General features: G+C 40.5%; 1 protein-coding gene across 3 annotated transcripts in view; it reads right to left on the bottom strand.

Moving 5' to 3' along the window:
* The window catches only part of daam2 (dishevelled associated activator of morphogenesis 2), a 108523-nt gene that overhangs the window by 6344 nt on the left and 74983 nt on the right, over nt 1-27196 (bottom strand). For 2 of the 3 annotated variants that reach the window (XM_061695957.1, XM_061695958.1), the window contains exons 6-24: nt 21929-22262; nt 21227-21337; nt 20046-20149; nt 19873-19939; nt 19683-19800; nt 19073-19211; nt 15223-15281; nt 14928-15115; nt 13708-14007; nt 13416-13523; nt 10896-10925; nt 8870-8976; nt 7299-7383; nt 6217-6323; nt 5551-5639; nt 4012-4180; nt 2882-2989; nt 2678-2738; nt 2324-2455 (exon numbers count right to left, since the gene is read on the bottom strand). In XM_061695957.1, coding sequence (XP_061551941.1) covers nt 2324-2455; nt 2678-2738; nt 2882-2989; nt 4012-4180; nt 5551-5639; nt 6217-6323; nt 7299-7383; nt 8870-8976; nt 10896-10925; nt 13416-13523; nt 13708-14007; nt 14928-15115; nt 15223-15281; nt 19073-19211; nt 19683-19800; nt 19873-19939; nt 20046-20149; nt 21227-21337; nt 21929-22262 — 2416 coding nt within the window. The remainder of the gene's footprint in view (nt 1-2323; nt 2456-2677; nt 2739-2881; nt 2990-4011; nt 4181-5550; nt 5640-6216; nt 6324-7298; nt 7384-8869; nt 8977-10895; nt 10926-13415; nt 13524-13707; nt 14008-14927; nt 15116-15222; nt 15282-19072; nt 19212-19682; nt 19801-19872; nt 19940-20045; nt 20150-21226; nt 21338-21928; nt 22263-27196) is intronic. The other variant, XM_061695959.1, reaches the window with a different exon arrangement.

Here is a 27196-nt window from a genome sequence, read left to right as displayed (position 1 = left end):
TAACACACACACACACAGTTTCGAAATGGGTTACAAACGACCACACCATCAAATGAGTCTAAAGTAGGGGTTGAATGTAGGGCTGGACGATATAACCTCAAATTCATATCACAGTATAATCGCAATATAAACTTCAGTGTGAAAATTACAATGGAAATATTTATGAATGGGTTGTTCCTTTTGTTAGTGAATAATTGTAGTGTTGTTGGAGGGAGACAACCAAAGTAAGAATTTCATTGCTCAGTGCTACCATTCATTGTTTTTACCGTGCGTATGACATTTTTTAACGTTTTTCATATCAGGCGCAAACCGCAATGACGAACGCAGTCTTGACGACACTCCATGTGCAAACATATAATGTATAATATAAAAGCAAGTTGCATTTAAATTGAATGAATGAGGAATTTATGCTTATGCCTGTACACATCTTTTACAATAAAACCTTCCAGAACATCAGTCCGGATGCTGCAGGCTGGGCAAGAGTTGGGCACACGTGCACGGATTTGGGCCCCATTCGTCCGAAATTGCGCAAGCATGAGACAAAACCTGGGTGCCGCTGTTGTACAGATGCTTTGCTCAGCATTAGCTGGCAACGAACTTGCATACTGTGATAAGTCGCCACGAATACGAGGTGACGGTGCAACTTTTTTTTTTTTTTTGGGCGTTAATTACTCCTCCCCCTCCCCCAAATTCATACCGTCTACCAATTATACTGTTTATATCCCGCACCCCTAAGTTGAATGACTTGAGAAATTTTGCAGTTGACATTTAGGTGCTAGTCGAGTCGAAGTTGATTAATCAATAACGTAACTGAGATTATTTCAAATTGTCAACTTTCTGTCACCTTCATGGCCTACTCGCTAGTATACACATTAAAAGAAAATTACAGGAGGAGGGAATGCTTTGCATTTATGTATTGCAGAAAACCTGCAGTTGTGTTATGTAGACTGTTGCAAAGGTTTTATCCGATCTGACAGTCTGTGAGACCACGGCGGTGTCTGTGTGCAATTTGTGATTGGATGTGTGAGTCGGTGAATTGGACCAACGGAAGAAAGGTAGAAGAGCTTGCAGTGAGTATGTGAGCGAAGCACTCGTTGTTTTCACAGTGAAAAGGTTACTGATTGACCAGCGCTTGTCTTGGTTTTGTTGCCGAAGCAGACCCTACAGTATATTGTCTGTCTTTTCACTGTTATAGGAGCGCATATGGGGAATTTGCTTGACAGCTGACATGAGGATTTAAGCTGTTCGTTAGCTAGCATCAGCGGATGCATTTTCAGATGGGCATTGGTGGGCATGCGCTTTTGCTATAATTGAGGACATTTTTGCAAGTGACCTTGCCACCATTCTGATTATCACCACAATACTGCCACATGCTTCAGGCACCGCAACTAGTTCGCTGCAACGACCGGCCATCAGTTGATTTCAGCAACGCGTCAGTGTTGTAAATGCCAAAACACGTGACGTGCGCTTAATCGACTTCAAGCTATAATTATCGCGCAGCAGTAAAGCTGATGTGTCGACTGGATTCAATTCCTACTTTAAACTTGATATTTTAAGGTACAGTTCCTAGAGATTGTAGTACGAAACAATTGAGTCTACACTCTCACCTCTATATTGTCAAAGGAGTGGAGAGTAAAGCATCTTTGACAATTTTCAGTCAGTCACACATTAGCTGTGCATGTTTATAGAGTCTGGCCCAGTGAACAGAGATTCTTTTCCTCCTCCATCTATAACTGAATTCCTGATCCCGTTTTTTTTCTTTATCGCTGACATCCCAATAGGCTTCTTTCCCCTCTAAATACCCCACTGACAAATAACAAAATGAAACGGAAACTCTACTTGGAGCCCCTTCCCCCCTACTCATTTAACACACACCGATCAGGGGTGCATAGGAAAATGAAAAGGTGGATAAAAAAATAATTGTTTGGAAAAATGTCATCATTAAGATGTGCAATGCCTGCAAATCTTTTCAAGATTTTTGTTTTTTTCCCCCCCAATACAAGCAATTACATCAATCAATAAGAGCCAGCCGCCTTGACATGTATTTGTCCTGGTTGACTAAAAATGGAAAGAGGAGATGTGAAAAGCGTTACTCAAAGAGAAGACAATGGAGGAATCCAGGCTAATAGTTGAGTGTTGGGTTTCCCCGTCATTGTAGAAGTGATCAGATCGGACAAAAGAATGTTTTATAGTTTCTCCCTTGAGAGACTTCTCATCATCCCTTCTCTTCCCAGTCTAACATGAACGGTTGGTCATTGACACAACTGGCTGAAGATCCCTTCAAAGCCACCCCACGTGGACGCTCAAACACTTCAGCGGTTACCTTGTCCTTGGCCTCGCTCAACTGATCCTCCAGTTCAGAGAAACTGAAGCCAGCCACGGTGATGAAGTCACCAATCACAGCTACAAACTTATCTCCACGTTCCCTCGTCCTGCTCTGCTGGTAGTGCAGCTCCTGGTGCAAAACACAGAGGAAATGAAACATTTCTTAACTGAAAATTGGCTACTTGTGCTTGTTGCTGTTTTACTAATACAAGTGCACTTTTTCTCACCAAATGAACAAGACAGTGTATTTTAGGGCTATCACTGCATTAAAAATTGCTGTTAATTTGTACCCTGCCAAAAACCTAATTACAGGGATGCTAAAAACCAGTGGGAGTAAAAATAAGAAACTAACCGCCTCGAGAGCCTTCAGTCCACTTTTTATACTATGCACCTCTTTTTCCAACTCTGCCAAACTGGGAAGAAAAAAAAGAAACACACACAAAAAATTGAACGTTGCTGCTAATTTAAGGCTTCATTATTTTGTTCTCGTTTCAGTGACCTGTTGGTGATTGGTGAGTGTCTTTTCACCAACATGCTGTTGTAAGATTGAACTCACTTGACTTTTGCAGCCTCTGATATGCTGCTGAGGTCCAGATGGATGTGCAGCGTGTCAGGGTAGTTCTTCTCGAAGATCATGATCAGGTAGTGCAACATGGTGATGTTCCTGGTAGATGGTGATGGGAAAACCCAGGACTTAAATAGAAGCTCAAGCAAATCTACATTCGACATACACATGGGATGCGGAAGAAAATGCATCTTTATGTAATAACTTCCAATCCTCTGGGCCTACTTTTCCACAAGATTTTTGTCCATTGATCCAGTTATATTCATGAGTTTCGTTGTCACTGATGTTGGATGAGAGCGCCACAATCTCTGTCGTAATTCATCTCAAAGATGTTTGATGGTACGCCCACCCCGAAACTATTTCCCAAAAGTTGGAAGCATAGAATTGTTCAAAATTTTCCAAGGGGAATGAATTAAAAGGCATACCCCAACTCCCAATTGGTTGATTTACACCTATTTTAAATGAAGAGGGATATACGGTAATCTTTAAAACCAACTAGTGTCCAAAATTACCACAGGTGTCCCAGGTACCAAAACTAGAGACAGTAAGATTAGTGATGAGTATAAAGTATAAAATTACAATTCAACATCACAGTGATAGTATATTTGATTCGACATTGATAATACTACACCACTAGAACGATACCTACAATACCTACGTTATTATATACCTAATATATCAACAATTGAGCCACACTGGTTCACATTTTTTCAATTATTTCAAGAGTCCTCCTCCAGGTCATTTCCAGCGACCTTCGGCAAATTCAAGGCCAAGGCGCTCTTTGAGGCAGCCAAGCGAGCGTGATGATCCTGGATACAAAATAGTTCTTTTGCCCACGGTGTCGCCTCCAAGGAGGGCGCGAACACCCGTGTAAATGAGATGGCCCGGCCGACTCAGCCGTCCTCCCGCGGCCACTCCTCACCCCTTTTCGGCCCGGCGAGCACTGATTGGCTATGATGCTCCCCGCATATTTATATTTCGGCCTCGAGGCACCGTTTGTGTCTAACCTAGAAATGTCATGATGTGGTAATGTATGGATTTTTATTGGAAAGATCTATGGAAAGCATTTTGCTGTCTCCAATGTCTACATAATGTCCATCAAGTTCATTCTAATAACTCACCTATCTATGCTGGACTTGGTGTCAGCAATCTTATTGAGACTGGAGACCTTGAACCCAAAGGCATTTCCTCGCTGGCCCTTGTTCATGAAGTTGCCGAAGGCGAGCACAACCTCCAGGATCTGCGTGAGCCTCTTGCTCCGGACCACCTCCTTGGAAGCATTCAGAATGGCTGTGAGAGAAAATCCAGTGAGAGAAGTGACTGGCGAGAATTCTACCAGTGGTGAATGAGAGCACATTTGTTAAGCGTGTCACTTAACTTTTGAAAGGCATACTTATTTAGGTCTATTCAATCTAATGTGATCCAATAGAACACATCTAAAACATTTTGTCTTTTCTGCTCACCCAATAGACTAATATAGGCCTGAACTGTACAGTTTTCATATTTTCAATGTCCATCAGAATGATTGATCAACAAGGCTTTCACAAAGTGGGCAGCTCAATGGGGAACCCCTTCAAGTCATTCATTATATCCACTTATATAACAGCAGGGGGAAGAAGGGAAAGTTCCAAACTCTGAGCAGTCAGCTTCCTTCCCTGAGAGAACAAACCTCGCTGGCAAAGGGCAGGTGCTTCCCTCCTCCGCAGAGGAAACCTCAGTGCGAATGCTAAAACCATCAGAAGCCATTTTGTTATTGTTCCAGTTCATTGTGCCACGATAAAGCATGAGAATCATTCTTCTGTCTGTGCTCACAATGTTCGGTGTCATGCGCAACAGCCTGGCTGAACTCTGCTCCATCTACTGAGAATGCTTCTATTAAACTTGCTGGGTGGGCCAGAAAATTGTCTCAACTGGGGTAACACAACATGATTGAGAACTTAGTATGTGCGGTTTGGGAACATTTGGAGCCAACACAAAAGATTTCAAGAGGCTTGGATCCCTATACCCAATCCTTGCAGGATTAGGCTTCTGTTTTCTTTCCAATCCTGATGGCCAGAAACGTCACATGACACATTCTATTTGATCTCATTCGACAACACATGCTGCAGCACACACAATTAAACTATCGCCTACATAAACAACAAGCATGTGAGTGCACATGACTACGGACCTCATTGGAACACTTTTTTTCCCTCTTCAGGTCTTTGAGCTGAGCTGCATGTTTACGAGCAAAGGCTTTTTCCATCTCACTATGGGCCAGATTTCCAAAACATCCTCCATGGTAACCTGGAAGCCTGGTGGCAGAGGACCCCCTCAGTGACCCACCCACACACACACACACACCCTTGTGCACACAATCTGCAGGACCAACGGTGTGTCGACAGTGTTCACCAATGCTGATGACATTGTTACAGCGTGTGACAATCATACTGTATCACTTTAGCTTGCCCTAAAAACATGTTCTCGTAAATGTAATCTTCTGCTCCATTTGTGGTGCAAAGCAACCCAAGCGAAACACGCCAGTTCAGACTGCCTTTTTGTTTTTAAGAATAAATGCAACAGAGCAGCCTGGTAGTTTGAGTGTACTGTAAAAAATAAGATAATATATAGCTTGCAAGTGAACACTGTACATGTACTGTATAACACAATGGTTTCCTCACCTTCTACCTTTGGTTTGGATTCAGCAAGGCGCTCTGCAAACTTCTTCTTAAAGAACAGAGCCTGCAGTCTCTGCTGGTAGTGGTCAATTCTAATGGTAGGAAAGGAAGAAGGATAATAAAATGGGAGGTCAAAGTTCGACCAAATATATTTATAAATGTGTTGTAAACTGGGGGAGTGGATGAGAGGATCTGACAATATTAAATGATGAAAAATGGTAGAATCTGAAATGCACTCCACAAAGAAAAACAGCTGTGGTTTAAATGGAAATAAAGTGGGCAGGATAATAGTGCACAAAGGGAAATAGGAGGCTTTCATCATCTTGTTGAAACAGTGTAGATTGTTCTAGAACAGCAAAGGGGCCACTGTTTGTTTGTGTCGGCCCCTCACTCTAGCGTTCCCTTGATGCTTGTCCTGCCCATGGGATCCATTTATGCATGTGTCTGGTAGTTGGGAGATTGATTCTGTGATGTCTTGCATGTAAAATAAACTGACAAAAAAATAAAAAAATAAACTGAACTACAATCTATTATTATGCAGAAACCAAACTTCACGCTTGCTATGTTTTGCCAATACCTCTTCTTTATGAGCAGCAGCATTTTTCTTTTCAGAGAACAAGATTCAAGTGTTTACGGGAGGAAAAGCATTGTCCAAACATGGTTGTGTACCTGCTCATTTCATACAGGAAGCGATCCGCTCTGGCCATGCGCTCTAGCTCATGTTTGTGCTCCTCCAGGAGATCAATGTCACTCTTCTCCGGGACAAACTTCAGCAACTAAAAATACACATACACACACACGCACATATCAGTGACTGAATACATTATTGGAGGCCAGAATAATTTTCTACATAGCAGCTAGCCCATATTCTACACAGGACCCAATTTCACCTCTAATCTACCTCATTCAAATTGTTGTTTATCTGTAGTTGTGACATTGTGCAGATTTGTTGGTGGATTTGCCATATGTGCCAAAAACAATACTGATATGACTTGTACTTTGCTGTTCATAGAAAATGCCATTGGAACAATAAGTTACATGGGGGGGGGGGGGAGGAAATCAGAATCAGAATCAGAATCATCTTTATTTGCCAAGTATGTCCAAAACACACTAGGAATTTGTCTCCGGTAGTTGGAGCCGCTCTAGTACAACAGACAGTCAATTTACAGAACACTTTGGAGACATAAAGACATTGACAAAAAACAATTGTGCAAAAAGATGCAGAGTCCTCTAGCACTTAGAGCAGTTCGAATGACTAATATTGCAATAGTCCGGTGCAATGACCATTGTGCAAAGGGCGCGGAGACTCCAAGGAGTGTATGCGGTTTAAAGTGACGAGTAGTGCGATCATCTGGGACAATGTTGGTTGTGCAAATGTTACAGATACTCCTCAATCAGTGTGCAAATGGAGCAGATGCTACTCTGGCATGAGTGGACAGTATATGCAAATAGTGCAGCATGGCGAGACAACTACAGTGAGTGCACGAGTAATACATAATTGGCCCCACAGAAATGTGACAACGAACTCAAGTCAAAAAATTGCCAGCTTATTGTAATGGAATTATAGGTTAGGCGTTTCAAGAGGGAAGAAGCTGTTGGAATGTCTACTAGTTCTAGTTTGCATTGATCGGTAGTGCCTAATAAAACAAGGGCACACTTCAACAAAACAATATCACTGATCCACAGACAAAAGTTTCTCAGTATGTACAATCAGTCTGAAATAGATGTTCATGTATGCAGTGAAGGCTCACCTGCTCCAGCATATCTTTGGCCAATTCTTCTCGCTCATCCATCTCTAGGATTGCCCTCTTCATCTCTTCATTGCTCATTTTTAACCTTAAAAAAAAAAAGATAAATGTGTGGTTAACCAAGGCAAAATACACTCACTTGCCCCTTCATTAGGTACCGGTTAGTCTAACAGCCACAATAATAAATGTATTCCCTCAATCAAAACTGATTATCTTTACAAAGTCAGAACTTTTAACACAAATCAGGTAGGCGTAGCTAATAAAGAATCTGTTGAGTGTATAATGATGACATAAAGCAATAAATAATGCATAAATTGCAGCATATTCTTGTCGGTGCAACAGCAGTGACGATTCATCAAATTCTGAGGTATTTAAAGTGTTGTGTTTGTTGCAGCAAGATTATGTTTGCAGTGAACTAAGCCCAAAAGGACATTTCAACAAGCATTTATTTCTTAAGACACTGATATTCCCCAGCCGGCACGGTGAGCGACTGGTTATCAAATCTGCCTCACAGTTCTGGGGACCGGGGTTCAAATCCCGGCCCCGCCTGTGTGGAGTTTGCATGTTCTCCCCGTGCCTGGGTGGGTTTTCTCCGGGCACTCCGGTTTCCTCCCACATCCCCAAAACAAGCGTGATAAGGTTGATTGAATACTCCACATTTCCCGTAGGTGTGAATGTGAGTGCGAATGGTTGTTTTTTTTCAATGTGCCCTGCGATTGGCTGGTGACCGGTTCAGGGTGTACCCCGCCTCCCGCCTGAAGATAGCTGGGATAGGCTCCAGCAGCCCGCGACCCTGGTGAGGATGGAGCATACACAATTTCCTGTCGAATATGTCTTACAAAGTGTAATTAGTAATCATTTGACTAAACACTGCATGTATTTGGTTGGTCAGTCCTGGGACCTCTGCCAGCTGTTCCCTGTGCCCTTAAGCAGTATTAAACAGTATTGTCAGTCAGCACATTAAAGCCTTATTGACTGACCGCTGACCTTATTTCGTTTTTTTTAGTTTGGACCCCTGGCTCATGCAATATTGACACACTATTGAGTCAAGGGATCCCCTGCAGATTCCTTAGACAAAGACAGGCTCCAGGAAGCCTATATTTATTGATGTGGACAGAGCGAGGGGTCAGTGATCAAAGTCTCCAAAGGGGTTTGGGTAAGTGCTGTTAGAAGACAAATGGAAAACAATTTGCTAAGTGGACCTTCAATGATGAAAAGTGATCCCTGTTGAGATGTAATGTGACTCGAATCTACTAGGGAGGTGTGTGTTGCTTACATGTGAATACATTACTGTATATTTGTTAAACCCATGAACTATTAAGTTGACATTTTATTACTCTTTTATTACTCTCTTTAATTACCATCTACAGTATATGTTCTATCTGCCACATGACACATCTGCTTTCACATAAAAATTGGGGATTACAAAGACTGATAGATGGGTGTTGACTAAAAACAGAAAAGAGTGCACATGCCACTCTGACCTTTGACCTCAAGGCTGCTCTCTGGCAGAAGTGTCAATTAGCTGCACAGAGAGAGACTTGTTGATGGTGTGATGTCGCATCGACACCTACTTTGAAAGAAGGATGACACAGTTTTGCGCGCGTCGGCCATCAATGACTGAGAGCTCCTTGACTTTCCGCGTGCTGACATATATGTCATCCATGGAACCGGTCTCCTTCTGCAGAAACAAAAAGGCAAAGAAGGAGATTAATAGATAGCACAATCTATTTCCAACATCTGGAACATCTTTAATGCGCTTTGCGAAGATGTGACCTCTTTTAGATATTAACAGTGTATGCATTTGGAACATGTCAAAAAGACAAAAAACAATCCTGTGTCAGTTCAGTGCAGAACAAAAGGTTCCCATCTAGCCAAACACATTAAGTTTGGCACCATTAACTGTGCATCACGTCATCATTAATTTGCTGAGACCCTGAAATGTAAAAGCTTTGAATGAACTGATGAAAGTGCTTGATTTCCATATTTAAAAAAGGTATGTTAAAAAAGTCAATTTAGACACATTTTGAGATGAGCCACCACTGCAAACACTGCACGCAGGCCTAAAAAGATCATTGAGAAGTAGGACACAATGTTATAGCTTGATTTGGGGTGAGTCAAGATATTTTTGTTAGCCTCACACAAATGTATTCAAAATCCAAATGGGTTAGGAAGAATAAACTGTATGTCTGAGAAAACTGTTTGCAGCTGAATGTTAAACACAGTCTATTTAGGGCGCAAGATGGTTTCCTGCTTGCTAGAAAGAGTCCTTGTTGAAGTTGTTGGGTGTGACCTGTATAAATCAGATGCAACTCGTAAAGAAAATGTCATCTTTCCAAGCTTGCATTGACCACCAGTAGCTGGCAGCGGATGGACTTGGCACTGAAGGATGACTACAAAAAAAAAAAAAGCAATTTACCAGTATATGTTTTCCAATGGAAGCCCTTGACAGTTAAGACAAAGTGAAGATGATTTTTAACCTTCTATGGTGGAGCTACTAAAATGTATATCCAAGTAGCGACACACATATGATCACTACACTGTGTGCACCATTATGGAATTACCGTAATTTCTCATGTATAATACACATCCATGTATAACACGCACCCCCAAAGTTGACCTCAAAATTCTGGAAAACCCTTCTATGTATAGTGCATTTTTACAATGCATGATTTTGTTTCTACCCATATGATCAAAACATGAAGTATTATCTGTATTTTGCTAGTTTTTAAAAATAATTATTCTGAAGATAAGCACTTTATTTGAACACGTAATCCTTTTTTAAAATTTACTACTTTTATTTAGTAAATGAGAAAACACACAGTTGTGCTCATGTTTGATTATCCAGGCAGAATTTGTAAGGTGGGTACAATTCTTTAAAGAAAAGATGAAGGGCAAGGCGAAACACATTTAATTTTATTTTAATGGGATTCAAATTAAACAGTCTAGGATTTCAGAAAAGCATTATCATTCAACAAAACATAACCATAAAGAAATTAATGATGGTTGTTGTTCATTCATCAGTCATATTAAAAAACAACAACTATATTTTACAAATTCTGCCAGGGTATGTAAACTTATAAGCATAACTGTACATATACCTGTGATATTGGAATGAAAGTGTAGGCTACACTTTTTTTATAACCACTAGGTGGCGGTGGTATTTTGGACTGAAAGTGTACAACTTTTTCATAACCACTATATGGCGACATAATTTATAAAATGTGAAAGTTTCTTCCATTTGCCCCTACACCTAAGTATAATGCGCACCATTGACTTTTTGACAATTTCTTTGGGGGAAAAATGTGCATTATACACGAGAAATGAAGGTACTTGCAACAATATACCGGTAATACGAATGTGACAGATAGTTCTATATACTGTGCAGTACCTGCTGCACATTACCAAAATTAGTCTAAATAGTTCCGTGACTAATAAAAAATAGTGTAATTGAAAGAAGGCTTTTGTTATCATTTAACCAGAAAGAGATGACCAACATCTACCAAAAAAAAAGGCATTTTGCGGCCACCTGCGTGTAAGACTAGAAGAAGCCAGCTACACTGGAGGACGAACAGCGTCTTGAAGAAGCCTTGAACTCACCTGCTTGAAGGATTGGTTAGTGAGCAGGTCCTGCCCAGGCAGCCGGAGAGCGCAGAGACACAAAACACATGCCAAGATTAGCACTTGAAGCAGAAACACAGTGCTGGCTGTAAAGCAAAGAAATACAACGGTGCACGCTACAAGCGCAAGGTGAGAAGCCCACTCGGAGCAAAAAAAAAATATATATATAGTCCCAGTCGAAAGGGTACTTTTTCCTGAATAAAGGCATGATTGTTACAATGTATTCTCGATTGAATCATCAAACACCTGCTTTGACATGGAAAACACAGCAACATGACAAATGAGCATAGCGCATGAAATAAATCTACACAGGGCACATGTCCAGCCTGTAAAAGCCAATTACTCTAACATTGGTCTGATGAATTCAAGGGAACCAAAATGTCATAACAGCTAAGATCATTGGTTTTAATATGCGGGCTCTACCCAAAATAAATTTACATTGAACCAGTGGTTGGTTCCAGTTATAATAACCTGCTCTGTATGAATTCACTGTCACCAATTTTCAATGACTCATTAACATTTAAAAGAAGTTTGCACATGCGTCCGGGCAGTGAACATTTAAGACTTGCAGTGAGAAAAATTGTGATGTTTTCTTTCTCGTTCAAATTTCATTAAGTCATTAAAAGGATGCTTTAACCTCTTTCTTAATGTTGTTTGCTATTTGTTGTCATAACTTATTAAAGACACTTGTTCACCGACTGTAAAAGCTGACTTTGACTTTTCAGATGAGAAGCATGTGTTTTGTAACTAAATACCCACTATATTCACAAACCATAACATGAGGTACACTCTGCGCAATCGAATGAGATCCAATACAAAAGGTGTATCCAAAATTATGCCTTTTACCATAATAATACTCCTCACCTTGTCAATGAAAAGTCATTATTATCCTAGTTGTACTTTACAATATTTGGATCACCTTATATATCCTACATGAGAGTGTAAAACAGCAACACCTCTGGGTCATGCAGTGCAGATTTACCTCACTACAAACGAAAACCCCAATTCCAATGACGTTGGGACGTTGTTAAATATAAATAAAAACAGAATACAATAATTGCAAATCATGTTCAACCTATATTTAATACACTACAAAGATACGATATTTAATGTTCAAACTGATACTTTATTGTTTTTAGCAAATAATCATTAACTTAGAATTTTATGGCTGCAACACGTTCCAAAAAAGCTGGGACAGGGTCATGTTTACCACTGTGTTACATCACCTTTTCTTTTAACAACATTCACTAAACGTTTGGGAACTGAGGACACTAATTGTTGAAGCTTTGTAGGTGGAATTCTTTCCCATTCTTGCTGGACTGTTCAACAGTCCGGGGTCTCCGTTGTCGTATTTTACGCTTCATAATGCACCACACATTTTCAATGGGAGACAGGCCTCGACTGCAGGCAGGCTAGTCTCGTACCCGCACTCTTCTACTACGAAGCCAGGCTGTTGTAACACGTGCAGAATGTGGTTTGGCATTGTCTTGCTGAAATAAGCAGGGGCGTCCATGAAAAATACATTGCTTGGATGGCAGCATATGTTTCTCCAAAACCTGTATGTACCTTTCAGCATTAAAGGTGCCTTCACAGATGAGTAAGTTACCCATGCCATTGGCACTAACACAGCCCCATACTCTCACAGATTCTGTCTTTTGAACTTTGCTTCCATAACAGTCCGGATGGTTCTTTTCCTCTTTGGCACGGAGGACACGATGTCCACAATTTCCCAAAACAATTTAAAATGTGGACTCTAAAATGTGGATTCTAAGTTAATGATTATTTGCTAAAAACAATAAAGTTTATCAGTTTGAACATTAAATATCTTGTCTTTGTGGTGTATTCAATTAAATATAGGTTGAACATGATTTGCTAATCATTGTATTCTGTTTTTATTATGTTTTAACACAACATCCCAACTTCATTGGAATTGGGGTTGTATAATCAATAACCATGTTATTCACTGAATCCATTTCTGATAGTATCAATCATAATTGACTTTAGTCACTTCTTACATCACTACGTTTTGCAGCTGTACCTATGGAAGTATCCAGTAAATGGGTTATCACTCAATTGCAGCTAATATAATCAGATGTAAAGTATTGCAGTTTGTTCACAAAATAATGGCATTTAATCTTTGTATCAACAATTGCTCTTTTCCTTTAAAGCGCTAACCTTAACCCTAACTGATTGCATCCTCTGTCGAGGCTGATCCAAGAGCTTGTGAAGATCCAGACAGCTCTGCAGTGCTTGCACAAATACACTAAAGTTCCACGATTGCAGTCTCTCTGCTCCAACTCTACAATGTCTTTTTCAACTGGGCCCTTGGCAGTGTCACACAAGTTAAATAATCAAGCCGAATTAGCACTATGAATGGAATTTTGTTATGACAGGCTCACAATAAAAATCTGTCTCCATCTAGTGTATGCAAACTCCACACAACATGAACACGCACACGTGCCATCAATGCATTTCAATATGCTGGGTTTAAATACAAACCTGTTGTCTTTGATAGGCTGAAAACATCTTTTCTATGTCCTTGAGGTCAAGGATCTTAAAAGCTTTCAGGTCATCAATATCATTCCAGATAGTGCCATTGATCATATGCTGATGAAGACAAAAAAGTATGGGCCATTAGTGTTTTCTTATTTCCATTAGCGATTTCCTATGTTCTTGTTTTGTTATGGTTAATACCACTTACTGGTGTATGTAAAACACACAATCATGACAAATAAAAGGACAACAAGACACACAAGATTATTTCAAAGACTGAAGAAGATGTATCTATCACCTCTCCTAGTTTAGCCCAGTTGAAAGATTTCAGCGGATGCGACGGCTGGGGGATGGACTTGGAGCGCAGCGTGCTCGCCGAATTGAAAGAAGAGGGAATAGGGGGAGGCGGGATTCCAAAAATGGGAGGGGCTCCTGGTGGAGGAGGTGGGGCGCCAGGTGGGGGAGGTGGTGGTGGTGGAGGTGGGCAACTGAAGGACAGTGGAGGAGGAGGTGGAGGAAAGCCAGCCATCATTGGCGCTGGAGGCGCAGCCATGGGAGCTCCTGGAGGAGGAGGAGGTGGGAAAGACACGCTGCCCACCTGTGGGGAGATGTGTGCAATCGTTAGAAGGATTCAATTGTGTGACATTATGCATTTTTATTAGGTAAGTACAACTCAACACATTTTAGGACTTTATATTAGTGTTTGTTGACGGAACCAACCACAGTGATACTTTAAAGCCTCATTTCCACCAAGTTCAGTAGTTTGGTTCACCTACAGATAAATTGTAATTAGGCTTGAATTTCTACCACAGGGCACGCAGGCAGAATGGCAATACAACCCCTGCATATTCGCAGTCCAGCATTCGCAATTTCGCCTGTTATCCGTTGAAAAATCCAAAGCCATGTCCAATACAAAATATTGTTTTGCCGCCATCATTCAGATTCATCTGAAGTGAGTGGAGGAGATTATTTTTGTCAGGCCGTAGCCTTGTCTAAATTACTCATGGCTTTTTCCTATCTGGATAAAATTGACATGCTAACATAAACAAGTGACACTAACATTTTGTCATGATCTGTGTTTTATTTTAATTTTGTTTTCTTTCTGTTCCATTCTTTTGTAACATCGAAATGACATTTCTCTGTCGACCAATCAATGAAAAGCAGTGTGCTTTGCTCCACCCTACCAATAGTACAAGCATTGTACATAGTATAAGCATTGTTGAAAAAGGGTGGCGCTAGACACATCGCAGTCCATTTACCGGTCAAAGAACAGGAATGTCAACGTTCATAATGTCACGCTGGTCTGTTGTCACACTATTTTACGTGGCGGATATCGCCATCCCATTTATACACTTTTTGGGTGGAATCATGAGCCCGATAAGGGTTTACCGTCCTAACTAGCATTGTGGTGAGTTCAACTGAACTGTTCCACTCGGTGGAAATATGGCTGAGGGGGTGACAAAGAGGAATGACGCCTAAAATGATTTTTCTTGTTGTATAAAAAGCATGACTTCATACCAAACTACAGTCATTGATGCGTGTTGATAGATCCAGGACTTGTTCCCGAGCTGAGCGTAGCTCCACCCCCTCACGCTGGAGTTTATCCTTCATCTTGTTTAGAGTCCTCATCATGTCCTCTTTTTCCTGGGTCTTGGTCTCACACTCTCGCTCCTTCCTCTCCAGTTTGCCAAGCAGCTCGACATGATCTGAAGGGAGAAGGCGAACAAACCAAGTTAAAAATACAGCTGACATTACTGATAGGATTCTTAATGTGATGTGACATCATCATACATGTTCTCGCGTGGTGTCTTACCTTTTCGGAACTTCTCGGCCTGGTCTCTCCACTGTTTCACCTCATTCTCATTGACCAGCCTTTGAAGCCAGAAGACCACAATGAGCAACGATGCAATGATGCAGACAGATGTCAAACGCAGTTAAACCGAGTCAAGCCTGGGCATTTAGTGATATGGACGTATATGTATTGCCCTAGGTTTTTACTGATGATCACAAATTTGAAATGTGATTGAATTAATTATTTGCCCAGCATTGACTCGGTTTCCTGAAGGCTGCACTGCCAAGTATATTAGAGTCAAAACAAATGGTGCAGGGTTTGAATCAGTTCATGTGAGTAGTTTACATACTGGGTATATTTGTTGTGAAACACAATAAATTAGAAATTTGAAAAAATATAGCAATCTGGGAAAATTGCAGGAGTGCAATAGTTCTTGGAGGTAAAAATAAAAAAAAGATAAGAAAATAAACAAATGAGAAGCAAAAAGCGGATACATGTTAATAAGGTACAGCAATTTGAGTTGAAAAAGACGAGTAAAACCTTGAGTATCGACAGGAGCCTTGGCTAGAGTTGAGAGAATTAAAAAAAATAAAATAAAAAAGACAAAACACTACATTGTTGAACACCTTTACATAGCAGTGGAAAAGTAGCAAATGTACACACGTTGAGGTGTGGGTCACATGTCGTCATGGTAACCACATCTGATGAATGACTAGTATTGGTTTTGCAGTTGATTTAACCTCTGCAACCTCCATCTCTTCCCCCAAAAGCCACGACGACACGAGACACGTTTTCACCCATCAACTATGAGGGCCTTTGGCACTCTGCCAAGCTAATATGGAAATCTCAGTTTATGAATCACTTTTCGAGGTGTAATGTACTTCTAGGAAAGTTTATGGAAACAACAATATTTTGACAGATGGGAGCGGTTTGCCTCTCGGTGATGGATCCACTATGATTTTTAATGAACGGCTGAGCTTAGATGCAGCGTCCAAGTTTGGCGTCTAGGGCACTACCTGAAAGAATTACGCTCAAGTGTTCTACAACCCCAATTCCAATGAAGTTGGGAGGTTGTGTTAAACATAAATAAAAACGGAATACAATGATTTGCAAATCATGTTTGACCTATATTTAATTGAATACACTACAAAGACAAGATTATTAATGTTCAAACTGATAAACTTTGTTTTTAGCAAATTATCATTAACTTAGAATTTTATGGCTGCAACACGTTCCAAAAAAGTTCTGGAATGCTCATCAAACACCTGTTTGGAACATCCCACAGGTGAACAGGCTAATTGGGAACAGGTGGGTGCCATGATTGGGTATAAAAGGAGCTTCCCTGAATTGCTCAGTCATTCACAAGCAAAGATGGGACGAGGTTCACCTTTGTGAACAAGTGCGTGAGAAAATAGTCGAACAGTTTAAGGACAATGTTTCTCAACGTACAATTGCAAGGAATCTAGGGATTTCATCATCTATGGTCCATAATAATCAAAAGGTTCAGAAAATATGGAGAAATCACTGCATGTAAGCGAAGCCGAAAACCAACATTGAATGTCAGTGACCTTCGATCTCTCAGGCGGCACTGCCTCAAAAACCGACATCAATGTGTAAAGGATATCACCACATGGGCTCAGGAACACTTCAGAAAACCCATATCAGTAAATACAGTTTCGGTGCAACATCCGTAAGTGCAACTTGAAACTGAAAAGTGGAAAAGTGTTCTGTGGTCCAACGAGTCCGCATTTCAAATTGTTTTGGGAAATTGTGGACGTCGTATCCTCCGGGCCAAAGAGGAAACAAACCACTGGACTGTTATGGACGCAAAGTACAAAAGCCAGCATCTGTGATGGTATGGGGCTGTGTTAGTCCCAATGGCATGGGTAACTTACACATCAGCACCATTAATGCTGAAAGGTACATACAGGTTTTGGAGAAACACATGCTGCCATCCAAGCAACATCTTTTTTATGGACGCCCCTGGTTATTTCAGCAAAACAATACCAAACCGCATTCTGCATTTGTTAGAAAAGCGTGGCTTCGTAGTTAAAGAGTGTGGGTACTAGACTGGCCTGCCTGCAGTCCAGACCTGTCTCCTATTGAAAATGTGTGGCGCATTATGAAGCGTAAAATACGACAACGGAGACCCCGGACTGTTGAACAGCTGACGCTGTACATCAAGCAAGAATGGGAAAGAATTCCACCGACAAAGCTTCAACAATTAGTGCCCTCAGTTCCCAAACGTTTATTGAATGGTGTTAAAAGAAAGCGTGATGTAAGACAGTGGTAAACATGACCTTGTCCCAGCTTTTTTGGAGCGTGTTTAGTTATTTGCTAAAAACAATAGTTTATCAGTTTGAACATTAAATATCTTGTCTTTGTAGTGTCCATCCATCCATCCATTTTCTGAGCCGCTTCTCCTCACTAGGGTCGCAGGCGTGCTGGAGCCTATCCCAGCTATCATCGGGCAGGAGGCGGGGTACACCGTGAACCGGTTGCCAGCCAATCGCAGGGCACACACAAACGAACAACCATTCACACTCACATTCACACCTACGGGCAATTTAGCGTCTTCAATAAACCTACCATGCATGTTTTTGGGATGTGGGAGGAAACCGGAGTGCCCGGACAAAACCCACGCAGGCACGGGGAGAACATGCAAACTCCACATAGGCGGGGCTGGGGATTGAACCCTGGTCCTCAGAACTGTGAGGCAGACACTCTAACCAGTCGACTACCGTGCCGCTCTTTGTAGTGTATTCAATTAAATATAGGTCGAACATGATTTGCAAATCATTGTATTCTGTTTTTGTTTGTTTATGTTTAACACAACGTCCCAACTTCATAGAAATTGGGGTTATAATAAAACAAAAATAGTGACTGGACGCTAGTGAGGATAAGCGGTACGGAAAATGGATGTATGGCTGGAATGGGAGTAGCAGATGGGGCACGGTTTACCACGACATGTTTTTTTGCTTCTTTCGCCACCAAACTGAACACACATCATTGATCATCAATAACAGCAACCACCTGGATGTTGAGCTTATTCTAAATACTGTAGGTCCATGCTTCAATTTGGGTTTTTATGTATTCCATTCATAATAAAGTTTATATGTTCAATGCCGTATTAAATCCCTACATTATACTTTTCATTGTGAACATTATAACCATATTTGTTAAAACACAGCGCATATAGTAAATATTGATACAATGTTGAGTTTTGTTTCTTTTTCAACTCATCCCTAACCGAATTCAACTGCTGCAGCAAAAACTCATGTTCACCATTATGTCACAAAGTTTGTAAAAAATTACCCAATTTGAAATACAGTTAATAGAGAATTCTGTTTATATTGCAGTGCCTTCTTCAGTGTATTGCCCTAATCAGGATTAGATTGAAATATCGCTGTTTACATAAATATAGTAACTGCATGAAAAACAAACCATGTTGAATGTATGGACAATTCTGTGAGATCTCTCAGTGGTCACCAATGAAGACTAAAAGTAAACATCCTAAGTACATGAACAAAACCACTGACATGAAGCCAAGTGGCTGCCTGGCAGCACCTAAACATGGCTCACTTGGCTGGCCTGCCTTGCCTGCCTGCCTAATGCGATTAGAGTCATTTCCTTTTGATCTCAGGTTTTCTCTTTCCTGCTATTTCACGCACGGAGTGCCGCTTCCTCAGACTTCACCCAAGAACCCCTGCTGCCACCTTCACTTTGCCTCACCTCTCTGAGGAATTACATTCTCTGCTTTTTTTTTTTTTTTTAATAAAGGATTGCCTGGCATGTAAAAATAATACTAGAAGTGATTTGTATAAGTACAGTATGTGCTGCTGTGATGAAGACACTACAGTAATTTACTTACATGCGAATTATGTTTTTAACATTGAAGTTGTCCAGCGGGGAAAGGTCGGGATCCTCCCCCTTGTCGTCCTGGAGGACTAGCTGCTGGAGGATCCTGTCAAGAAGCTGCCAGTGATGCATGCTGCTTCCACCACGCTTATCTGAATGTGGAGGTGAAAGCACAATGGCAAAATGTTTAATTTTAAACCACTTTTACATTTTGCAGATCATTGTTCAAAACAGGAACCTAGCTGACTTTGGAAGCTAACTGACATAACATGGCAGTCTTATCTGTAGTCAGATGTCATTCACTACAGGTTCCTTTTTGTGTTTTACCTCCCTCAATTTTTAACAATCTTTAAATGTTCAGGTATGGAATATTGCTGTTTTGACAAAGCAAGAACCCAACGGATTTTTAATTACATGCAATACAACATGCTTGAAGCATGTTGCGGTAATATTCATGTAGAAAAAGCAACGACTGTACACTTTTGTCTGAATAATTGTGTGTGTGTGTGTTTGTTTGTTTTTTAGTTTTATTGAGCAACTGTTAATGGTAACTGCCTACCCAATTTGTCAAACCAACTGTATGGACAATGTACAGTAAATACTAGTGTAACATAGCAACTCACATGGCATCTGCAGGCAGTGCTGGAGGATGGAGAGGAGGTGTGGGTAGGCCTCAGAGTGGCTCAGCTTCTTTTTAACCAGCTCAAACATGGCACTGGCACTTTTGGTGTCTACATGGGTCTTTTGAGAATAATAACTCTCACATTATTGTCAAAACATCACAAACTGACAGCATCATCTTGTATTACTTACCATGTCAAACCTTTTGGCCAACTCTGAGTCATCCTCATTGCGTACCATTTCAAAAAAATCCAAATGCCTGACGAAAAAAAGAACAAAAACACATTGTGAGAATTGTTCTAGCTTCATCCTCTGCCAAAATGTTCCTGGTATGCTGCTTATTGTCTTGTGTGATTGTCTCTCACCGATCCAGAGTGGCGTTTTCATGCTCTCGAAGCTTGTCAATAACTGGCTGGATGCCCAGCATCAGGAATTCGTACCTCAGGTGGAGGCGGAACTCAAGGTTGTCCTGGAGATAAGCGAGCAGATTGTGGCATGAAACATTAACAAAAATTAAAAAAAAAAAAAAAATATATATATATATACAATTCAGATTAGACTAGCAATAAAACGGTATATCCAAGATGGCTGTTATTATGACTGACATTTTTTTACTTTGAGATTGACTCATTTTATTTAGTATATATGGTTAAGGCATGATTTGGATCTGAAAATAGCAATCCCTTGTGTTTATTTCAGACAAGTCTGCCATGACGTGTATTCAAACTGGGCCACATGGGAGAGGACAATAATTGAATTTGGTCTCTTTAACCAATTAAAATAATCAAAATGTACTTCATTGGAACTTAAGATCCCCACTACACACATTGTAGTAAAATACTTTTCATTTAAAAGTAGTAAAATGCCACAACTAAATGCGGTATCTGGCATGAATCTATTTCTTCTTTGCTCTGTAGCAGGGAAACTAGTGACTACCCAATCACCACTTGAGCCAAGACTCAAGCCCAAATAGAGCATTAGGCAAGCACTGTATCTCATCTCCTCAGGAAAAACATCAATGAATTGTTAAACTTGTACACATCATTCCTTCCTCCAAATATGCTGGAAGGTATTTGCCCAAAACCGGGACTCACAGTGAACACGCACCTACGCCAGACCCCCACCTTGAATGAATGCGAAAACAACCCTTGGGTGTCAAACTCTGCTCGTACATCAGTCTGCATCGCAAGGCTCAAATGTCAAGTAACAATAAGCAAATACAATTTTTGAGTGGCGGGGGAGTACTTTTCAGGAAGATAAATGCGAGTGCCAGAAGACCACATACATCAAATTGTCATTGATTAGGGAGTAAGTATGTGCACTCCAGATGGGATCAGGGCACAATCCAACAAAAGGAAGCACTCTCATTAAAAGCGGGAAACATATTTTGTTTTAATTGTTTTTGAAAAAACAGCTCAAAAATATGTTAACATCTATGCTAACTTTGACTTATACCGTTTTTAATCATTTCTAAATATTGAAACCATGCTGACAAATATGTTTATCAGGGTCTGGTCTAATGAGTACAGCAAGTGCTGGATCTGACCTCTCCTGCTCCCGCATTGAGCACAGCGTTGATGAAGGACATAATAGCAGTCTTCAAGTTGACCTCATCTCTGTAGCGTCCCGTACTCCTGTCCAGCTCATTCAGCAGCGTCTACAAACAGTTGGGAGAGTTTGTCAGTCATGTTATTCAAGGAATAAAAGAGAAAAAAGTCACACACGTGATTGATATCTTTATAAATCACACCCAAGTCATTGCTAAAATAACAATGTGGGATCAGACAACACAAGCATTCACTAACACTTCACACATTCCTAAACTAACAACCAGAAAAACATTACAAGTCTTCGTCAGTGGTAAAGCACACGTTCCTCTGGTGTTAACTTAGCCCGATGTGGCACGATTTAACATGCACCCAAAGGAAACGAGTAAAGTGTCGCTTGTTGACTCAGTCATGATAGATGCTGAAGCACTCCACATTCCTGACTTCCATAACTCTAGATATCCTCACCCAGCTTTGTTATGTTCTTAAGGTGTGTTGACTTAGCCTGAGGTCAAAACATCTGGAGGGGCTACAGCACGTGTCTCCAACTCATCAAGATGAACTCAACTTGATTTATTTTAGGATCCCTTTGTCTAGTCTCTCACATAAATGCGGTCAGCCCTAGGCTCTAACGTGACGCCAGTATGTGTGAACCAAGATACCGCTAATGAGTATTCAACATTTGTGTGAGTTTGCCTCACCTGAAAACGAGTCCTCTCTGCTGCATATTTTTGGTAGTGAGCCATGGCCTGTAACACTTTCTTGTGCCCGTCGGGGACCAGACACACTGCCCCAAGAATCTCCAGGACGGCCACTTTGGTCTTTACGTTCTCTGTTCGCAAGCTCTGTGAGATGGTGTTGATGCTCTGTGGGTGAGCGAGCACGTGCGCCCGACCCTGAGAATTGTTCATGAGAGCCTTGATGCACCCGATGACGGAGGTGTGGACGCGGCTCTCCGAGGTCTCGTAGTCCATGCTGCGTAGGAAGTTGAGGAGGCAGGTGAGGCCATCCAGCTCAATGAAGCGCGTCACAAACCTGAAAAGGGTAAAATTCACTCACCTAGTATCAATGTATACAAAAGCTGGCACAGATTTTAGAAAAATATCTATTATGCATAATCTTTATTCATTCATTTTAGTATAAAACCACAGAATAGTCATTATGAAAGAACTTGACTAAAGTAATTAATGCATAGCTGTCAAATAATGCTGAGGCGTAAAGGCTCTCCTGTGATTTGTAGAAGGATAAATGTGACACTAAACAAGGGACAGTAATTACTTAAGCTCATTGCTGACTTTAATAGAATCAGTACCACTCTACCTCTAGCAATAGGCTTATTGGGTTAAATACTGATACTGGAAATACTGTACATCCAATATAAAAAACAAAACAAGCCTCGGTGAAGTTTTTTGCAAGCACTGTATGTAATGCTTCAGCTGCTGGAACATATTTTACAGAAATAGACTGCTAAGTTGGGGTTTTGTTTCTATGACAACAAGATCCTAATGCCAGAGCTAGACTATTTCTGCTTTTCTTTTTATTTACCAAGTGTGATTTAGGCACATCAGTGGAAAATGCCTCTGAAGCTTGGCAAACCGTGTTCTATGTAAAGGCATACACCTAAAAAAAATATTTTAAAAAACAACACTTCATTAAGTCCTTGTGTGGAATTTCCATTTTGAAAACTATATTATTGAACATGAAAGAGAGATACAGTACACACAACCAGCATCTGAGCACCATGGCTTAGTAGTAAGATGGCTGCATGATTGAATCCCCCATCCAATAATATCTACAAGTGTAAAACCAGACATTGTATTCGGACTAAAGAAAGTCACATAAGCACATCGACACCTATTACAAAATGAAATTATTCTATACATTTCACCAGAAATGAATAGCCTCTTTTAATGTGAACATTTAAACCCCATATATCATAAAAGACATGTATCATTAGCTGCTCTAAATAGAAGAGCAGCCACCTAGTAACATCTCTGATTGACAAGCTTAATGACAGACAAGGTGTGATTGTGTAAACATGGCGTGATGCCACAGTCAGCACACAAATGAACTTCCTACATTGTCAGATTTCTGATGGCCATGATTAATAATTTCAAACAACAACAGGCTTGCAAGAGGGTGAAAAGGAGGACACACAGTGGGAGAGGAAAAATGGAAATGGGGACGATTTGTAGCTGATACATAGCTTTGACACCGTCAGAAGGACACAGACCAACAACCCGTTCCACATTTTGACTTTTTATAGGCATGGAAAAACCACAAAACATGGAAATTAATATTGCACCTATATTGAAGCCAGATGTTCTTCTACTTAAACACGATCAGTTCCAGATTTCCAGGAAATACACACACTTGACCTGGCATGACCAGTGAATTCCTCAAAGAAATAAAACCATTTGACAATGCATTTGGATCACACAATCAATCAGCAAACAAAGTGCTTCTTGTGCTTCTTCCCCCCCCCCCCCCCCAGGAGCTGCAGTCTCCAGGTATAAATAAATGCACCATTTTAGACATGGTATGGTAGCCATGAGGTGAAGCGCATTCTGCATCATCTTCCAGCACACCAGTGACAAGTGTTTGGCCAGAGAAGAGCTCATGTACCGGATTAGCCATATTCCTGTCCTAAGACCACCTCAGAGAGAAATAATTTATACCGGTGAAGAACTGAAGCTGAGCAGCCGAGTGAAGAACGTATGGGGAGCAGAGGGTGAATGATGCTGTTGATGAGAGTTCAAAAATGTGAAAGAGATTCATTCAGGCTTTTCCCTCTGCCACATTTTAAGAAACGCGTACATGCTTGTGCAAGCAGACGTCCTGTGTACCTCAACACATTCACACACTTTAATGGGCTATTGAATGACCTGTGAGCAATCCATTGCATTGTTATAACATTGCGGAGCAGAGCTCCTCTCACAATTCCTCTACAGTTAGTAGTAGCCACCTTTCTCTCACTTTGGAGTCTCCTTTCGCCTTAACATTTAGATTCAGTTGAGTAGTTTACGGACCAATCGTTTGCTCCTCTTTAGAAGGGAGCAACCACGGAATACTTGAAAACCCCCCGGGATTGTCTTTCATGACAAAGAAGCAACTGCTGCATACGATATGCAGTCAGGCAGTGCTAAAGACTACCGGGGCCAAGCCAACAACGCACACATGCATGCGTGCACTTTTACACACTCACGTTCAGACACAAAAAAACCCAAACAAAAAAAACATAACTAACAAAATAAAGTGACAGAGGAGCAAACTAGTGTATGTTGAGGCTGGGTTGATGATGGTCAAATGTAACACTATGTGCAGCAGTATTTATATGAACATTTTAATTTTATCTTAAGGAAATGATGATAATGCAATAAAAGGATCAGTTCAGATTTCAGTGGAATAAACAACAACCCTTCGTCAAAAAATTATTTGGCTCAGAGTAAGATTTTAATCCTTCACACAGACCCACATTTACCTCACAGAATTTCAAAGTTAGTTCTCGGCCCTTGAAAGGCACTACATAAATTTAGGTTATTCATTATTATTATTATTACATCCCGAATACTTCTACCACGTTTTGTAGAAATAGGTTGAGTATTTTTATTTTTATCTTAGTTTTATTTTATCTAATTTTCATAGTTAATTTATATTTTACAAGTCTCGGGATTTATTGGGCTAATCTGGGACCTTGGTTATCAAATTCCGTGCCATATCATGTGTAAATTTGTATTCGTATGACATTTAAACTCTTTGAATCCTTGTTTTTGTTTTTTTATGTAATCCTGCTTAGTAACAAAAAAACCAACCTAAATATAAATGAAAAAAACAAATTAAAACATATACTCATTTGAAATTTCACTGTCACACAGAATTTGTATTACTTTTTCCCCCCCAAAAGGATTGTAAAAATTAGACACTCTTTTTCAGATGCAGCAAAAACAACCTCCAAACATAACTAAGTCTCATCAATGTTTTTGTCCAGGCCAGATTCATTACTTTGTTTGTGTATGTTAGCCACATGGCCCTCCTTGTCACTTGACTGCTCCCTGTGGATTTTTATATATAACGCACACACCAGAAATGTTTAATTCTCACAAGAGCTCATATTAACAAGCATTAATCTCTCATGCCTTAATCATAGGATCTCAGCTTGTGCCAAGAATGTGTAAGTAGCATGGGCTTATCATAACAGGAAATGCCACTGTGGACAGAATAATCTACAATGTCACAATCAACACAGCAATACATTTATTTATGTTAGGTGAGAGGAGGAGATGATGTGTTGGCTGAGAATGTGTTTGTTTAATTAATCAACCGACATATACTAACCAGCCACAACATTAGGTACACCTGTACATCTAATCAGGCCAATACTTGACCTTCATTATAAAAATGATTTCATGAAGAAAACAAGTTTCAGTATTCCGAATGCAATTAATACACCCTTGGAAACTGTTAAATACTGAATTCATACTTACACTGGCAATCAAAACTGAGCATTACTTGATTATAATGCCCGGCATTCTTTTATTATCAGGTGTACATAATGTGGCGGCACAGTGGACAACTGGTTTGCACATCCGCCTCACAGTTCTGAGGACCCGAGTTCAAATCCGGCCTCGCCTGTGTGGTAGTTTGCATATTCTCCCCGTGGGTTTTCGCCAGGTACTCTGGTTTCCTCCCCCATCCCAAAAAAACATGCACGGTAGGTTAATTGAAGACTCTAAATTGTCCGTAGATATGAATGTGAGTGCGAATGATTGTGTATGTGTGCCCTGCGACTGTGCTGGCGACCAGTTCAGGGTGTACCCCACCTACCGCCCACAGTTAGCTGGGATAGGCTCCAGCATACCCGTGACCCTAGTGAGGAAAATGGATGGATGGATATACCTAATGTAGGGTGTTGTGGGCGTTGAACCACTATCCTTATGCTAATCGTGTGACCAAGGTGAGGAAAATGTGTCCTCTACGTCAACACAATCACTTCAAGTCGCCAGAAAAAGGTGGTGCTCTGCTCCATGACTAATGTACCGTATTTAGTAATGCAGTATGTGAAAAATGGTTAAATACCCACTCTTTAGTAAGTGGAACCATTCAGAGTAGCAGCTAATAGTCTAAAGCAATATTGACACAGTCACTCTTGAAAAGCTCAGAGAAGAAGTTGTACTGGAAACACACTCAAGTCTCAATGATTCTGTGCCAGACAAGAGCTGGAGTGTTCTGGGAAAGAATGACCCTTGTAACTTCTTGAAAACCTTCATTTCACATCCTATTGCAGTTATTTTGCCAGAGAAATTACAGTGAGGAACGTCATACCTTTGATACCATGTAACCTAATTCCATCTCCTGCCAAGTGGTACAGTTCAGGTATGGTTTGCTTTGGATTGGTAAAAACATGAATTTCCACTGCAGGTTGTTCAATTTATTTTCACCATCTCCAGGTCTGCCTTAGCCAGTCCCTTTTTATTTCCCCCTGCAGTTTAGAGTATCATACTTATCTGAAGATGTTTAACTAGTCCCTGAAGATTCCAATCCATTGCTATTTCCTGCCACTGTTCGAGATAGTTATTGGGTCTTGGATTAGCTCCCAAGTCTACACAATTAAGTCAGAGGACATGGTTGATTTAATGTCAAACTGTTCTTTGTGACTCTTTGATCCTTAAACTAGTACTGATTTCACATTCAAATTGGAGAAAAAAATACTAAAGGTTTTGTTAATAGCACTGTAGACTTCCAAACAGGCTGAAAAATTGTGAAAGCATACTGGACTTTCCTGATCCTCTGCTGTATATGTATTCTTCCTCTAGATTAAAGATTTTGCTTTCTAATAAAACCTGCTCCATGGAAACAAACATCAGGGCAGAGGTGCTGATATAGCCCATTAATTTAGTTGAAAAATAATATATATTTAAAAAAAAAAAATATATATATTTTTTAAAACATGCTTGGATGCTGTCCACTTT

The sequence above is a fragment of the Phycodurus eques genome, chromosome 14 (assembly GCF_024500275.1).
Source record: "Phycodurus eques isolate BA_2022a chromosome 14, UOR_Pequ_1.1, whole genome shotgun sequence".
Classification (NCBI taxonomy): Eukaryota; Metazoa; Chordata; class Actinopteri; order Syngnathiformes; family Syngnathidae; genus Phycodurus; species Phycodurus eques.
This window is presented reverse-complemented; position numbering and strand designations above follow the sequence as displayed.